This window comes from Sorex fumeus, unplaced genomic scaffold (genome assembly GCF_029834395.1).
Source record: "Sorex fumeus unplaced genomic scaffold, SorFum_2.1 ptg000024l, whole genome shotgun sequence".
NCBI classification, from domain to species: domain Eukaryota; kingdom Metazoa; phylum Chordata; class Mammalia; order Eulipotyphla; family Soricidae; genus Sorex; species Sorex fumeus.
Window position 1 is genome coordinate 57,552,120 of NW_026606081.1, and position 16,547 is coordinate 57,568,666.

At 53.0% G+C, this 16,547-nt stretch overlaps 1 protein-coding gene across 2 annotated transcripts; it reads left to right on the plus strand.

Moving 5' to 3' along the window:
* Window positions 1–1,741: 1,741 nt before the first annotated feature.
* On the plus strand, window positions 1,742–12,758 carry PRC1 (protein regulator of cytokinesis 1). Of its 2 annotated transcripts, XM_056114240.1 has the most exons (14): window positions 1,742–1,801; window positions 4,888–5,020; window positions 5,303–5,425; window positions 6,395–6,628; window positions 6,703–6,873; window positions 7,770–7,919; window positions 8,100–8,247; window positions 8,760–8,896; window positions 9,659–9,754; window positions 10,256–10,402; window positions 10,479–10,580; window positions 11,216–11,323; window positions 11,490–11,660; window positions 12,455–12,758. In XM_056114240.1, exons 1-14 carry the CDS (start codon window positions 1,791–1,793, stop codon window positions 12,533–12,535), a joined length of 1,812 nt encoding a protein of 603 aa, XP_055970215.1. In that variant the 5' UTR covers window positions 1,742–1,790; the 3' UTR covers window positions 12,536–12,758. The 2 variants fall into 2 exon arrangements, with proteins under 2 accessions (XP_055970215.1, XP_055970213.1); XM_056114238.1 differs by lacking the exon at window positions 12,455–12,758 and having other exon boundaries at window positions 11,490–12,165.
* The last annotated feature ends 3,789 nt before the right edge of the window (window positions 12,759–16,547 follow it).

Below are 16,547 nucleotides of genomic sequence, written 5' to 3' on the forward strand. Positions count from 1 at the left end.
GGGGTGGGGAGGGGGAGAGGAAAAGGGAATTCCCTGATGAAGCTTAAAACATTTGGGGTTAATATCCAACAGCCTTGGGTTCTATCCCTGCCCACGAGATAAAATACGTATTTTTAAAAAACCCAGAACCAGTACCGGAGCCATAGTACAGTGGGTAGGTGTGTGCCTTCCACACAGCCAACCTGGGTTCGATCCAATATGTATCCTATATGTACCCCTGAGCACTGCCAGGAGTAATTCCCGAGTGCAAAACCGTGAGCAACCCCTGAACATCCCTGGTCATGACCCAAAGAGCCAAATAATAAATGAAAAGACAGAACCTGAGTGGTTGAATCACCTGGGTGATTGAGAAGAATATTGTGTCAGTGCACATCCCAAGAATAATGATTTGGTTAATGATAAAGGAGAGCATTATTATTATTGACCTGTAGAGGTCATATATAGGAGTTCTAGTTCAACAAGCTAGAATTTGTTTTGGGGGCTATTCCCACTCTGCTCATAAGTCATTCCTGGCAGTGCTCAGGGGACCAGTGGTGCTGGGGCTAGACCCATGTTCTTCTGCATGTGAAGTCTGTGCTCTAGTGCACCGAGTTGTCTGACAGGTTAAAGGCTACGAACACTTGCTGATGGTAAGAAAGATCCTGTGGGCTTCTCGATGGAGCAGGGCTGTGTGGAAGCGTCCCCCATACCACAGGAAGTGTGGGTCACCACAACAGAGAAGGGAAAGAGAAAAATGGTCAAAAAAATTGGGCAAACCTTTGAAATTTGAAAGATAACCACCCCCTGAGGCTGGAGCAATAGCACAGCGGGTAGGGCCTTTGCCTTGCACACAGCAGACCCAGGTTCGATTCCCAGCATCCCACCTGGTCCCCCGAGCACCGCCAGGAGTGATTCCTGAGTGCATGAGCCAGGAGTAACCCCTGTGTATCGCCGGGTGTGACCCCAAAAATTAAAAAATAAAACTAAATTTAAAAGACAACCACTCCCAGGGAAAACACTTTTCTGAAAAATTCTGTGGTTCCAGCGACACCGTCAACTCCCCAGGGTTACTCCTGGCTCCGCGCCCAGGCTTTATTCCTGGCGGTTCTTGGGGGACTGCAAGGGTTGCTGAGGATGGAACCCCCCAGTGGGCCGCATTGCAAGGCAAGCGCCCTCCCCGCCGGACCATCGCTCCGGGCCCGGGGCCTCCCTCCTCCAAGCCGAGAGTCGGGAAGGACCTCAGATCTGGATTTGTCTGGGTCCACGCGCAGTTCCTTGCTCCTGCGGCCAGGGCGCTGCCTGGGGGTGAGGCGTGTACCCGGCCCTTGCGGCGGCCCCTGGCCACTCGGACCGCCTGGGACCCTTTCCTGGAACGCGTCAGGAGTGCGCAGGGGGCTGCTGTGGACGCCCCGCAGAGGCGCCAGCCCGACAGGGGTTTTCCGTCGGCAGCTCCCGGCTCGGACCCAGGCCCATCCCCACCCCTCCCCGGGGTCCCGAGGGCGGCGCCACGCGCTTTGAATCCGAGCTGTGGGCGGGGCCCGAGCCCGCGAACCCACCGCGCAGTCGCAGTCGCGCCGGGGCGGGGCCAGGGCCCAGTGCGCAATCGCGGCCGTGCCGGGGGCGGGACCCGCGCGCCCGGCAGCCAATCGCGGGCCGGCGCCGTCTCCGCGCTGGCTTCAAATGTCCCGCGGGGCTAACGGCTCGCGGAGCAGCTAAGCGGCGGCAGCGCGGCTCTTGCGTCCGGGCGCGGCGCGCTGGGCACCGGCAGAACAGCTCGAGGACCGGCCGGCCGGCCGGGAGGAGCGTCCGCCATGAGGAGGAGGTGCGGGACGCGGGACGGGTGGGCCCCGAGCGGTCACCGACGGCCCGGCCTCGGGCGTCCTCGGTGGCCGTGGTGGACGGGCCAGGCCGGCTGGGGAGTGCGGAGACGGACCGCAGCGGCGCCTGGACGGGCAGGGTGGGCGCCCTCCCGTCGGGGGCCGGGGGGGACGCACCAGAGTGCGGGCACAGTCCCATTTCCCGCAGGGCTGGCCCGCGCTTTCGGAGCCCTGCCCCTCCCAGGCGCAGATGAGCTTCCGGGGGGCAGCATCTCGGTCAGTGGATCAGTGGAAGAGTGGACGTAGGGACGGACTTCATCAGCGAATGCCCCTCTCCCTCCCCCTAGAGAAGCTTGCAGTGCTCTCAGGAGCACCCCTAGTCCCCCAGTTTATCTTTGACCTTTAGCCTTTCCGTTGTGCTTTGCCTCAAACCTTCTGGCGACTCTGGATTTTGTGCTTGCGGTGCTTGCTTGCTTGCTTTCCCCCATAGCCTTTATATTTTGCCTTAGGAGAATGTTGTTTGCTTAAGCACAGAAAGACCAGTAGCGCTCTGCTCCTAATATTTGGGAGTTGACTGACTCTAAAATATACTTTCTCTTGGGCCGCCATCATAATTACCTGGTTCAGGCTTCACTGTTCATTGTATCACCCCTAAAAGATCTGCCACCAGACGTGCTGTACCAAAGGACCCACCCATACACACTTTTATTTACATCTGGTGTCCCTGGTGGGCACCTTAGAATTCACAACGCCCAGTGGTATTGGGGCAGGGACTTATGCCAGAGTGGACCTGGCGCGCTCCAAGTTCAAGTGGTTCCAGGGATCGGCTTGAGCGACAGCCCTGCCCCAGGCATGTGGTATCAGGTAATGTCATTTTCCAGAGTTTTTTTCTTTTTTGACTAGTAAACGTGTCCAGTGTGATGATCACAAGTCCAAAACCTGCCAATTATACTTCTGATCTTCAATATAAGTTTTCTTGTATAACTTCCATGTGATCGTTAACTAAACTATAGACTTGATTGGTAAAAAGTGCACACCTTTTACTGGACATCAGCACACCTAATTAGTCATTAGAGTAATGACTAATATTTTACAGCGTATTCAGAGTAATACAGCTGTTACAAGATTAATTTTCAGGCTTTTTCAGCCTTCAGAAGCTCTGTCAGCAGTCAGTCTTTCCCACCTCCGTCCTTCAGTGCCACTTCAGAGCGGCTCACTTCTCTTACCTATTTGCCACTTCTGCATATTCCGTTTAAGTGACTCATACATGAGGTAGCCGTCTTGATTTTATACGCAGCATCCCCCCACAATGCCCCCAGTGTCTGTCCCCCACCCATGGTAAGCTCACTGTCGGCTGTCATTTGGGACTGACTTCTGTACGGCATGCTGTTTTCAGGATTGACTGGAATTTCTCTTTTCTTTGCTGGTGGCTGATTGGGTGTCCACTTCTTGGCTGTTAACAGTGACGCTGCTGTGGATATTTGTGCGGCCACATTTCCATTTCTCTGGGGCATGTGCCTGGGAGTGGGAATGCCGGATTGTTTGGGAACACTGGTTCCCCTACTGAGGCACTGCCAGGTTCTTCCAAGAGCTACCCTAGTCTCCTGTCCCCATGGGGCCATGGTGGTTTATGTCTTTCCACATCCTTATCCCTGTGGTTTCCACTATCTTCTTCCACCCAAGCTAGTAGCTGTGAAGTATCTCTACGTGCTTCTGGTTTGCGTTTTCTGGTTGTTTATGATGTTGAGGGTCTTTTGTTCACATTTATGTCTTTGGGAAAATATCTGTGTGGGTTCTTTGCCTGTGCGCCAGGTTTTCTATTGTTTAGAACAGCGAGAAAGGTCTGGAGCCATAGGACAGCTGGCAGGGCTCTTGGCCTTCACGCAGCTGACCTGGGTTCCTATATGATCCCCAAGCCCTGCCAGGAGTGATCCCTGAGCACAGAGCATGGAGTAAACCCTGAGCATCACTGAGTGCGGCCCCAAGGTAAAAAAAAAATAGAGTTGAGACCACTGGACTGTGCCGCCTGAGCAGCTGAGGGGAGCTTCGTGTTTGAAGCATGCTCGGCCTCAGCCAGTGTGCCAGGCCATCGTTGTGTGTAAGTGTCTGGTAGTCCAGAGATGGAGATGTGGGGGATGCTGCCTGCAAGTTCACAGTCCGCAGAGCGGGTGGGGGGTTACATCAGAAAGGAGCACTGTGTGGGCGCCCTGAGGAAGCACTAGGGTCCAGCAGCTGGGTCACAGGGGAGGTGGAAGTCGTGCTAGGGCACTCCTCTTAGCTCTGAGAGAATTCTGGGATTCTTGGGGGGGTGGGGGCTGGGGATCCCTGTTTCTCTTTCCCATGCTGTGAGGAGACTAGAGAGCCTTCAGGAGTGTCTCGCCACGTGCCTGGCCCTGGTGCTGCCCAGGGAGGGCTTACAGTGCAGTGGTGTATCAACTGAAATCTAAGCTTTTTTTTTCTCTTTGGGCCACACCCAGTGATACTCAGGGGTAACTCCTGGCCCTGCACACAGGAGTTACTCCTTGTGGTGCTCAGGGGACCATCTGGGATTCTGGGGATCGAACCCAAGTTGGCCATATGAAAGGCTTTCCTGCTGTACTGTCTCTCTGGTCTCTCATAATCTAGATCTTTGCTGGAGGTGTTTGATTTGTTATTTGGACCACACCTACTTGCTCCATGCTTGGGGCGGAACCAGAGACGCTCAGATCTCCCTGATCTCTCTGGTAGGGCATTTATTTGGGGAGGAGGGGAATGGCACACCAGCTGAGGAGCTTGTAGTTCAGGGGTCGTTCTGGGCTGAGGGGGTTGCCCCTTGTTGTGCTTTCTGAATTGAAAACAACACACTAGCCTTTTGAACTAGCTCTGGATTTAATAAATTAATTTTGTTTTTTTTTTAGTATTTTGTTTTGGGGGTCACACCCAGTGGTACTCAGGGCTTACTCCTGGCTTTGAGCTCAGAGATCACTCCTGGTGGGGCTCAGGGGAGCCTATGAGTAGCTGGGGATCCGGCTCAGTAAGGTGTATTTTAGGTTTTAGCCCCCAATTCTGAAGTCCTGCTCAGCCCCACAGCCTCATGATCTCTGCCTTTCAGTGAGGTGCTGGCCGGGGAGTCTATCTTGTGTCTCCAGGAGGCTCTGGCTCGCCTGCGCGAGATTTGGGAGGTGATCGGGATCCCTGAGGAGCAGCGCTTCCAGCGGACCGAGGTGGTGAAGAAGCACATCAAGGTGGGTGCGCTGAGCTGGTCTGCAGGTCCTTGGGGAGCTCAGAACTTGAATCTGGTACTGCCCCTCTTGGCCAAGCTTGGTTCCTCCCATGTGCCGCTGCCTCTGATACTCCAGGCTCCATATATTCCAGGGGTGTGGCCCCTTTGTCCAGCCACACAGAAGGGGAAGGGCAAGAGTCTGGAATGATAGGGTTTGGGGGGGCTGCATAGATGTAACAGATGCCTGGGGTCCAGCCCTAGCACCGTGCATAGAGGCAGATGGATGACAGGGCGTTCTCTGCAGGGATTGCTGGACATGATGATCGCAGAAGAGGAGAGCCTGAAAGACAGACTGGTCAAGAGCATCTCTCTGTGCCAGAAGGAGCTGAGTGCCCTGTGCAGCGAGCTGGGCATGGAGCCCATCCAGGTACCAGCAGCATCTCAGGCTTGCGGGCACGTCTCCCTTACCTGATGTGTCAGCTTTCCTGAGAAAAAGCTCACTTCCAGGACATGAGAATGCCCTTCTTTGCTGTCATAAATGAAGAGAGCAAGAGATTCTCTTGGGTCAGGATACTGGCTCCCCTGAACCTTCTGCTCACTTTGTAGCAAAGCCTGAAGCAGCTCTGCAGCTCCGGGAGCTATGTCCTGGTGCCTCTGCTCACCAGACATCTCCTGCTACCTTGTCCTCGCCTGGCACAGTTGGTGCTGCCATGGGGGACTGGCAGGTGCTCACTGGGGCTGCCAGGCTTAGTGCAGGGTTCAGGGCCCTCTCACCAGGGCAGCGCTCTTCATTGGCAGCCCAGGTCCTGCTTGTGCTTGCCAGGATCGCACTTCTGGCCATGACTTTCACATCATTTTAGGGATGATGTTCATCGGCCCCCACTTGTGGATTATCTCAGGTGTGGTGTTCCTCAGAGTCCCCTCTGTGGATTGTCTTAGAGGTGCTGTTCATGGTCCCCCCACCCCGTGATTGTGCATGCATCTTACTTTGGTCGAGCCAGCAGTCACTGAGGGCTGCAGATTACAGGATGGTCGGGCTCAAAACCAGCAGAGCTGTTAGACTGGTGCTTGAGGAATGAGGATTCTGGAGGCTTGAATATTTTGGCAGGGTAGAGAACCTAGACTTGTGTTGCCGAGGGCTTCTGCCTCTGCACTCATGGTGACTTGTGGCTGGATTGAACCTGGGTCAGCCATATGCAAGGCAAGCACTGTGCCTGCTGTCCTTTGACTCCAGCCCCGCCTCCTGACCATTTCCTTGCAGGGCTGAACATTTCTTCGGGGCCTGGACACCTCATTAGTGGGCCGTGATCTGTTGGTACTGAGCCGAGCTATTTTCCTTCTGAGTCGGACCTCTTTGTACTCTGCAGCCCTTGCTGTGAATTTTTGTCTCATGCAGGAAGAGGGGGAGACAACCATTCTGCAGCTCGAGAAGGATCTGCGGACTCAGGTGGAACTGATGCGGAAGAAGAAGAAGGAGCGGAAGCAAGAACTCAAAGTCCTACAGGATCAGGAGCAGGAGCTGTGTGATGTGCTCTGTATGCCTCACTTTGATATCGGTGGTGCTGCGGTCCCCAGCCTTGAGGAGCTGAACCGGTTCCGGCAACACCTAGTGACTCTGAGGGAAACCAAGGTAGGTTCTCGCACACGGACTTGGCATGTGCCCTGGTTCCAGTCCTGGGGCGTCCTGATCACTGTGCTCCACAGGTCTCGCGGCAGGAGGAGTTTGTTAGCATCAAGAGACAGATCATACTGTGCATGGAGGAGCTGGACCACACACCCGACACGAGTTTTGAGCGCGACGTGGTGTGCGAAGATGAGGATGCCTTCTGCTTGTCCCTGGAGAACATCGCTGCACTGCAGAAGCTGCTGCAGCAGGTAATCAACCCAGTCCTGGGTATTAAAGGAACTGATGTGAACTAAGAGAAAGGGGCAGGACAGCTCAGTGGGCCAGAGCACATGCTTGGTGGGCCAGAGGCCACCAGGTGTGAGTGACCTCTGGGCACCAAGTGGGGAGGATCTCTGAGTGTGGCCAGGAAGTTGGACCTGCACAGGTTCCTTCTAGAGTTGGAGGCACCTGCCTTGCATGGACACTGACTCGCAGGGTTCAGTTCGATCCCTGATACACAGTACTGCCAGGAGTGACCTCTAAGCACCCCTAGTGGGCCCTAAATTTCTCCACCCCCAAAGAGGGCCTGAGACACAGTACAGAGGGTTAGGTTCTCCCCTTGCACACGCTCCTTGGCATTTCATGGTTCCTTACTGCGGGGAACAGCTGTTCAACATCACTGAAAATACCCTAAACCAAAAGAAAAAGAGAATTAGGATAATATAGAAATACTAGTCACTTGAATTAGCTTAGCTTTAATTGAAAAACAATTTTTGGCTGCACCAAGGGCAAGCACAGGAGTGAAAGTGCTTGGTTTTGGCCTGGCCCTGGAGCAGTACCAGGTATGACAGCTGAGCACTGCTGGGTGTGGCCTCAAGCATTTTTTGGTTGAAAATGTGAATCTTGTACTGAAAAGATAGCTCAGTGGGTTCAAGCACTTTTCATGCCTTGCGTGCAGGAAACCCAGGTTCAATCTTGGGCCCCTCATCTTCCTCCAAGTACTGCCAGGAGTCACCCTGGAGTGGGCCAAAAGCCATTAGGAGTTCAAATCCTGTGGCTTGGATTCTGTTCAGCACCCTTCCCAAATAGAGGGATGTCTTCCCTCGGGCATGGGGGTCCTGCTTCCCCACATGGCTGGTTTGCAACAACCAGGTTTCTGTTTCAGCTGGAAACACGCAAGTCACAGAATGAAGCGGCTTGTGAGGGGCTGCGGACTCGGATCCGAGAGCTCTGGAACAGGTTGCAGATCCCTGAAGAAGAGAGGGACACAATGGCTACGGTTATGACGGGGTCCAAGAGCAAGGTCCGGAAAGTGGTAAGAACCCCGAGAACGTGGCCGCCTCAGCCTGGTGCCTGTGCCCACACCCGGGCAGTGCTAGGAAAAGGTGGCCTGGCAGGCAGGGCTGTTTCCTCTAGCTGTGTGGCTGTGTGCACTGAATCCGTGAGTCCGTGCGAGTCAATCTTTGAGGCATCTTCATGACTTTGTTTCGCTCAGCTCCAATCAGAAGTGGATCGGTTGGAAGAACTCAAGAGGCAAAACATAAAGAAGGTGATTGAGGCCATCCGAGTGGAACTGGCACAGTACTGGGACAAGTGTTTCTACAGTCAGGAGCAGAGGTGTGCCTTCGCACCATACTATGAAGGTGCGTGCTGAGTGTGACCCGTCCCCTTGCCTGGTCAGGGTGCCCCTGCATGTGGGGGTACACACCAGTATTTTTAGATGTTCCAGCTCTCTGCTGCCTGGTTGGCAGGTGCTGTCCATCTGCCAGCTGCAGTGTCCAGCCCTTCAGAGTAGCACATAGGCTGACGTGGGTTCAATCCCTCGGCATCCCAGATGACCCTCTGAGCACTGTCAGGTGCCCCCTCAGAAAATAAAAACTCCTCTGCTTGCCTGCAAGCGAGAGGCTTCTTTCAGGCTGGGACCACGGTGCTTCAGAGGCTTTCAGTGTCACCAGGCCCAGTAAACCGTAAGGGCAAGGTTTGAGGTGATAGAACCTTCCTGCCTTGGTTCGCGTCGCCTAGGTTGACTTTGTCAGCATGCATGTGGCATGTGCTAGCTGAATCATGCTTTGCTCACTTTCTCAGCTGGGGGGTTCCGTGGGGGACAACAGGGTTGATCGAGTGCTGAGCTGCTCCTGCCCTGTGTCCCCAGCAGAGGACTACACGGAAGGTCTGCTCCAGCTCCATGACATCGAGGTTGTGCAGCTCAGAAACTACTATGAGGTTCACAAGGAACTCTTTGACGGGATTAAGAAGTGGGAAGACAGCTGGAGACTTTTCCTTGAGTTTGAGGTACAGCTCCACTTTTCCCGTTTTGTCCAAACCCAGCCTGTGCTGAACTCCTAGCCCTGTGCTCCTCCCCAGCTTCCCACAGCCTGTCTTTTGTGTTAAATCTCTGGATGCAGCTGATCTGAGGTTATTACCTAGGAACATCCAAGAGAGAAACCCCACGTGGGTGTCTGTGCGCTTCCCTCTTGACACTGCACTTGCAGGCACTGGGGTCCCTAGCCCCAGTGTGGGTATCTATTCTGGGGTTCCCTACACAAGAAGGGACCTGTGGACCCTGCATCCCTCCTGACCTGGGATCCACAGGAGAACTGACTGATGCACAGTTCCCTTAGGGAGAGTCTGATGGGGGAACTTGATGGCGAAACTGAGGACTCTGTAGAGCAGAGTCAACCACATGACATCAAGTGAACAAAAAAGATGGAGCCAGACTGTGGCTCGGAAGGTGGGCACCTCCCATTTTGGCCCGCTGTATTCTAGTGTCCCTAGATTGTTACTCAACTTTTCTGCCTCTCCGTCCCCTTTACTGTCACAGACAGTGCTCGCCATCACTGTGCACAGGGTCAGACAGTGGCTGAGCAGACCCCATGTTGTAAGTCAGTAAGGCCCAGGAAATTGTTAAGCCCCATCATGGCACATTTCAGCGGTCTGCTCCTAAGCTGTCTGCCAGTGAGCTTGTGATGGGCACATGCCACAGACCGGGGCTCCCCCGCATTCAGTCCCCTCCCAGAGCTGACCGGTCTGACCCCCCCGCCCTCCTTTTTCCAGAGAAAAGCTTCAGATCCCAGTCGATTTACAAACCGTGGAGGAAATCTGCTAAAAGAGGAAAAGCAAAGAGCCAAGCTCCAAAAGACCCTCCCTAAGGTAAGGTGGTTTTGGGGAAGGCTGATCCCACATCAAAGGTGTATCGAACTGAACCATTTGTGACCGAGCACTGAAAACCTCATCCGTTCCAAGGCTCAGGCAGGCAGTGGTGCAGATCTGAGCCTTTCAGCAGTGCCATTTCCAAGCCTCAAGTACTTCCCCTAGGGGCCAGAGGATAGTACAGCAAGAAGGGCTATACCATGCACAGGGTTCAATTCTCAGCACCCTAAGTGGTCCCCCAAGCCCCATCAGGAGTAAGTCTTGAGCACTTGTTGTTGTGCTCCCCTCCAAACAAAACAAAGCAAAAAACAGCACCTTTTCCCCGGGGCCGGAAAGAGATTTCACCTGAGCCACGTTCTGAGTCCTGTTGGAAGTCTTTGCTACCTGCCTTTTTCTGTCTAGTGCAGAAATCAGGCTGCTGCTCGCCAAGGGGCCCTGCATGAAAGGATCTCCTAAAAGGTCCCCTGAAGACAAGTCATATGCGTGTCTGTTTGGTCTTAGCTGGAAGAGGAACTGAAGGCACAGATTGAGATGTGGGAGAAGGAGCATGAGAGAGAGTTTGTGGTGAAGGGGCAGAAGTTCATGGAGTACGTGACGGAGCAGTGGGAGCTGCACCGCTTGGAGAAGGAGCGAGCCAAGCAGGAAAGAGTTAAGCGGGGCCCGAGGGGAGGGCGCAGGAGGGCAGCTGCAGGGCAGGACCCTCACCTCCTCCGCCTTTCCGTAGCAACTGAAGAACAGGATGCAGACGGAGACCGAGATGCTGTACGGCAGCGCGCCCAGCAAGCGGAGAGGCCTGGTCCCGACCACCCCGAGCAAGGTGCGCAAGGTAGGCCATGGCTGGCTGGGCTCCATCCGGCAGGAACGGAGGGGGCGCGTGTCCAGCTCAGGACGCTAGGTGTGCCTCTCTGAAATAAGGCATGCGGGCCGGGGCGATAGCACAGCAGGCAGAGTGTTTGCCTCGCATGGGTCCAGTCCCCGGCATCCCATAGCGTTCACCAGGTGTGGCCCAAAAACCGAAAGAAAAGGGCGTCTTACAAAATAAGGTCGATTTCTGCCCTGTTATGCGACTGTTAGATCTCTGTATCATCAAATTCTTGGGGTTTTCTATTCTAGCTTCTTGATACACTGTTGCTTAGTAGTTTCCTCTTAGTGAATCTCCTGGACTCTATCTAGTTTAGATAGCGCAGCGACAACAGTACTAACATTTCTAGTAAGAATCTGGTGAACATTTTAAAAAAAGCCCACAGTGAGGCTCTGAGAACCCTGCCCTGGTGGGGGCTAAAGTGGCCACATTTGAGCCTCATCAGCTTTTCACACAGTGCAAACACCTACAAGTGATGTGACGGGTCTGTTAGGAGAGGAGGCAAACTTGGCGGCTTCTGACACGCCTCACAGACTGCCGTTCCCCTTCAGGGTGTGGGCATGCTTGATGGTGTCTCACTTGTCCCTCTGGTCTCCTAGCTGAACGCCACCACCCTGTCGAGCGCTGCGGCCAACAGCCCGTGGCCTGGTGTTTCAGGCACGGTGTGTCACTCCCCCGGGTCGTGGTTCCCACCTTCGGGCAGCAAGGTCAGTATTCCAGCTGTGTACCTGGTCCAGGATCCGTTACTGATGCGCTGAGTTGGTGTGAGCTGGTGGATCTGCCCAGAGAGCCCAGGAGAGAGAAGTGGGGACGCGTGTGCTCAGTCTGGGGGTCACAGGTGGCCCAGCCTGACATGGCCTTGCCTCTCCACAGCTGCTCCCGTCTACCTGCTTGGGGAAGAAAACCCCCCGCACCCCGAGGGGCAGGGCCAACAAGGAGAACCTGGAGCTCAACGACATTCTGAGCGGTGGGTACCCCAACCCAGCCCCCCTGCAGCGCAACTTCAGCCTTAACTCTGTTGCCAGCACCTACTCTGAGTTTGCGGTAATTCAAACTTTTCTCCTACCTACCGTCTGCCGGTCTCTGGGTAGCAGCACACAGTTGGGGCGTCTCCCGGGGCTGCAGTGCTGAGGACAGGCTGAGAATCCCTTCCTTCCCTGACCGTGAGGCGCCCCAGGCCCCCTGCCCTGGCTGCAGGCGCTGCTGCTCTCCTGGTGGGGTTCCCGATAACAGTCTGAATTCTTTGTTCTCAGAAGGACCCACCCCTCTCTGACAGCTCCACTGTTGGGCTTCAGGTCTGTATGGAACCCCTGCATGTCCCCGTTCCCTTTCCAAACTCACCTGCTGGCTTTGCTCCCATCTGGCCATGGGCTCCACTAACCGTAACTGCTGAAGTACTGGCCAGTGTGGACTCCAGACACTGACCGTCTGGCTAAACCCTAATTTAACAAGAAACTGGCTCAGACTTGAATTGGATTCTCAGCCCTACCCCAGCTCAGGTAGACTTTGCTGTGTGTAGCACAACCGGGGCGCCCCAGGTGTATGCTGCCTGCAGGGCCACTGGGCGTTTCCTGAGTCTCCTCACTAACCCCTCCAGGCTGCATCCCCCTTTTCTCATTCTTCTGACACCTTGAGCTGAGTCAGCCCCCCTACGAGGAAGAACTAACCTATCTCTCTGATTCCCTCCATTTCTGTTGTGGGCTCCAGCATGAGACCAGATCAGCAGCAGGCCCCAGGGACAGGCACTATCTCAGGGACTCACACTGGCAGCTCAGAACCACCAGGTAGAGGGTTTTGTCCCGGCTGCGACCCAGACTCACCGGTGTTTTTCCTAACAGCAGGAGCTTTCAAAGGCTGCCAGTTCTGATGCTGCTTCTCGGATCCTCAATTCCACTACCCTCACTCCGGGGCGGCCCTGACCCCGCAGGACCCTGCTCTTCCTTTAGGGATGTTCACTAGCTTGGCTTTTGCCTAAAGGCCTCTATGTGGCTACAGATTTTGTCCAGAGTCTTGTTTCAGGGCCGTCCCTCCAGGCAGATGGAAACTTTGCACATGTTAGCACGGGGCTGAGTTCCCGTGGATTGGTCACTACTGCCCTTCTGCACACGTATTTATTCTGACTGTCTAGGCCCAGCAGCACCAATGGTTCTCAGCGCTTACTGGCAAAGGCTCACTACTGTCTCATGCCATTTGTACATGTTGTTTTAAAAAGACATTCTTGCAAATAAAATGTATAGTATTTTATCCTGTACAGAACACGTTGTGGTTGACTTTGGCTATGGAAGACAAACTTGAAAAGGGTACATGACAGAGTTTAAGTCAGGCACTGGGACAGGGATGTAGTTCAGACTTGATGAGGATGAGATCCCCCCACCAAAAAAAAAGTTAGAAGTGCGGTTTCTGTATAATGTAAGGTTTTTCTTAAGAGTGGAGGTCACAAGAGCATGTTTCAGGGGTCAGCATCTCCCTGCTGCTGCAGTGGTCAGGCACCTGGGTACTCTAGGGCTGTTGGCTTTTGCTATCAAAACACATTAATTAGGGGCTGGAGCGATAGCACAGCAGGTAGGGCATCTGCCTTGCACGCGGCCGACTCGGGTTCGATTCCCAGCATCCCAGATGGTCCCCTGAGCACTGCAAGGAGTGATTCCTGAGCGAAGAGCCAGGAGTAACCCCTGTGCATTGCTGGGTGTGACCCCAAAAAGCGAAACAAAAAAACACATTAATTACCACCTCAGGTGACAGCGACCAGTCAGAGCTGGTGCAGAGCATCTGTGCTGAGATTGACTCTGCCTGTGGCGCTTGAACACCCAAAAGCATAAGTAAAGAAGCGACAAATTTACGACTGTCTACAAGTAGTTTTTCAGTAGAAATTGGTAAGAAAGAGCAAAAAGCCTAGTTCCTGAGGAGTGATTACTAACTAAGCAGCCAGCTACTAAGGGCATCTCCGTTCACACTGAGAAAGGGCTGTTGGGAGAGGAGTCGAGAGTCGTTCTGGCGCTGGGAGTGTGAGGATCACGCACATAAAGGGCGTCACTGAACTCAGTGCAGTGGAAAAGCATGGTATGGCCCTGCGCTCTACTTCTAGCAGAAGACACCCTCACTCCAGACAAAATAGAGCCACAAGCAGTTAATCTGACAAGAGAGGAGATACTTGTGACCAAGAAGCACCCTATGCATGTATACCTCACGGGAGTGGAGTTGCTTGGGACCAGGTGTGGCGCCAGGGATCGAACCTGGGTCTGCCAGTGTTGCTGAGACATATCAAGGGAACTTGAATATCCCACTTACAATGGCCACTGCATTCAGAAAAATCAAGGATGCACATTAATCCCGACAGTAGACATGAAGAAAGTTTCAAAAGCAAGGAGAAGACCTCTTTCCTTGCATACAGCTGACCTAGGTTAGATTCCCAGCATCCCATATGGTCTCCTGAGCCCACCAGGAGCAGCAGAGCCAGGAATAAGGGCTGAGCACTCTTGGCATGGTGCCAAAACAAAAGACAAAAAAGGGGTCACTTCCAAATATGACTGCCACTCAATGCCTCTCTTGCAAAACACAGTACCCAAAAGAAGAGAGAGAGAACAAGGGGGAACGCCCTGCCACAGAGGCAGGGGGGGATGGGGGGGATGGGGGGTGGGAGGGATGCTGGGATCCGTGGTGGTAGAGGATGGGCGCTGGTGGAGGGATGGGTACTTGATCATTGTATAACTGAAACCCAAGCACAAAAATTTATAAGTCTATAACTGTACCTCATGGTGTTTCACTAAAAAAAAATAATAATAAAAAAAGGGGGTCACTTATCCAGCAAGGCAAGTATTACCCCGATATCAAAACCAGTGAGGTGTCACAAGAGAAGCAAGGTGTAGGCCTGTCTCCTCAATGGACAAATGCAAACAAACTCAATGAGCCCTTAATAAGGATTAAGCGGGATTGCAGCAAGGATGCAGAGATGCCTGGGTGTCCTGCCAGTCAGCCTCATGTGCCTCATCAGAATAGAATACTGCCATTTCCATACATGGAGTCTAAGTGTCCTGTGGGATTCTACACACCACAGGCAGGTACGGGATATGCCGCAAAGACAAACCCAGGCATCCACTAATCATACCCACTGGTGAAGACCTGACGTTTTCCCTCTCAGACACAAACTATGCAGGGTGGGTGCCTACTCACTACTTTGATCACACTGGAAGTTCTCATCAGAAAAATTGAAAGGAGCATCCATATTGGAAAGGAGGAAGTCAAAGGGTTACTACTGACAGATGACTTGATACAGAGACTCCTGGAGACTTTTCCACCAAAATACTGTTAAAACCCACTGTCCTGTTGTTCATCGATTTGCTCGAGTGGGCCCAGTAAAGTCTTTATTGTGAGACTTGTTACTGTGTTTGGAATAATGAATACGTCACAGCTAGCTTGCCAGGTTTTGCCGTGCGGGTGAGATACTCTCGGTAGCTTGCCGGGCTCTCTGAGAGGGGTGGAGGAATCAAACCCGGGTCTGCTGGGTCGGCCACGTGCAAGGCAAATGCCCTACCTGCTGTGCTATCGCTCCAGCCCACAGTTAAAACTAATTTGGTAAAATTGCAGAAAACAAAACAACCTCTTGTGCACGCTCCACAATTCTGGTTCTGCTGCCTGGAGGTAGCCTTTGAGCATGTGAGGGAGGGTCCTCTGCAGCTCTTTCCTGTTCTGTGCTTTTCCTGCAGGGAAGCAGAGGATTGTAGTTATCCACAGTGGATTGCAGTCAGTGACCAGAGAGGGAAGGTTCCTTAAGTCTTTATAAAAAAAAAAAAACATGAAGCAAATTAGTTTTTTTTTTCTTTTTTGGGTCACACCCAGCGATGCTCAGGGGTTATTCCTGGCTCTGCACTCAGGAATTACTCCTGGCGGTGCTTGGGGGACCATGTGGGATGCCGGGGATCGAACCCAGGTCAGCTGCGTGCAAGGCAAATGCCCTACCCGCTATGCTATTGCTCCGGCCCCGCAAATTAGTTTTTATTGAAAGAGTTTTAGAGATATGAGAGAGAAACATGTTCAAGAGAGAACCCAGTGTTGGTAAACACCTCAGGGTAAGGCTGGTTTTGACCACTGGCAGCCTCGGTTCCAGCCTTGGCACCACATGGCCCCACCTCAGGGCCAGGTAAGCCTTAATACCCACTGCAATGACCTGGGCCCCTATTTTGATGACTTTGGAGGGAGACTAATAGGGGTTTTCTTTTTCCAGGATGTCCACTGTTTTCCAAAGTAGTAGGTAAGAAGCCCTTCACTTCAGAATTAGTTGTTTTTAGAAAAGCTTTCTTTTCTTCTGTTTATTTGAGGTTGCTCCTGGTGGTGCTTGGGGTTTGATGTTTTCTGATTGGACCTAGGTTCTGATATGCACTCAGTCCCTGGTCCTCCTGGCGTTTGATGTTTTTGTTTCACAAATATCAGGCTTGCACTGGGGAAAGCCAGGGTAGAAAAAAGCCATGGGTAAAAGTTGGCCAGAGTTTAAGGAATTTAGAGTTTCTTAATTTCCAGCTGTTCTGTCGAGCATACTCACCTTTGAGACAATAACAAAAGTTAATCGATGTCACTTCATTCCTATTGGCCCTTTATAATACACAGTGGAGGGAGCACTTCTAAAGAGCATAGGAAGGAGGAAGAAAAAGGGAAGTAATGGGGGAACACAGGGGCCAGGGGTGGCCTTGGTTATACCAGGAATGTGGAAGAGTGTTAATAATATATCCAAAGCACAGGCTCATAACTCTGAAACATGAGATCTAAACTTCAACCACAAAACTCTGAAATGTGCCTGGCAACGGGGCAGGTTGTGGGGGAGGGTGCTGGAGGATCTTGTGGAGGAAATTTGGTGCTGGTGGTAAGATTAGTGTTGAAATATAGGAATAAACCCAACTATCAGTATATGAAGTTTTCTTCATATAAAATTTTTAAAAA

What these genes read in the sequence shown, in the direction of transcription:
- PRC1 (XM_056114238.1), top strand. An exon ending in TGGTGAAGAAGCACATCAAG is followed by an intron (nt 5,021 to 5,302) that starts GTGGGTGCGCTG and finishes CGTTCTCTGCAG; the next exon opens with GGATTGCTGGACATGATGAT. An exon ending in TCCAAAAGACCCTCCCTAAG is followed by an intron (nt 9,755 to 10,255) that starts GTAAGGTGGTTT and finishes GTTTGGTCTTAG; the next exon opens with CTGGAAGAGGAACTGAAGGC.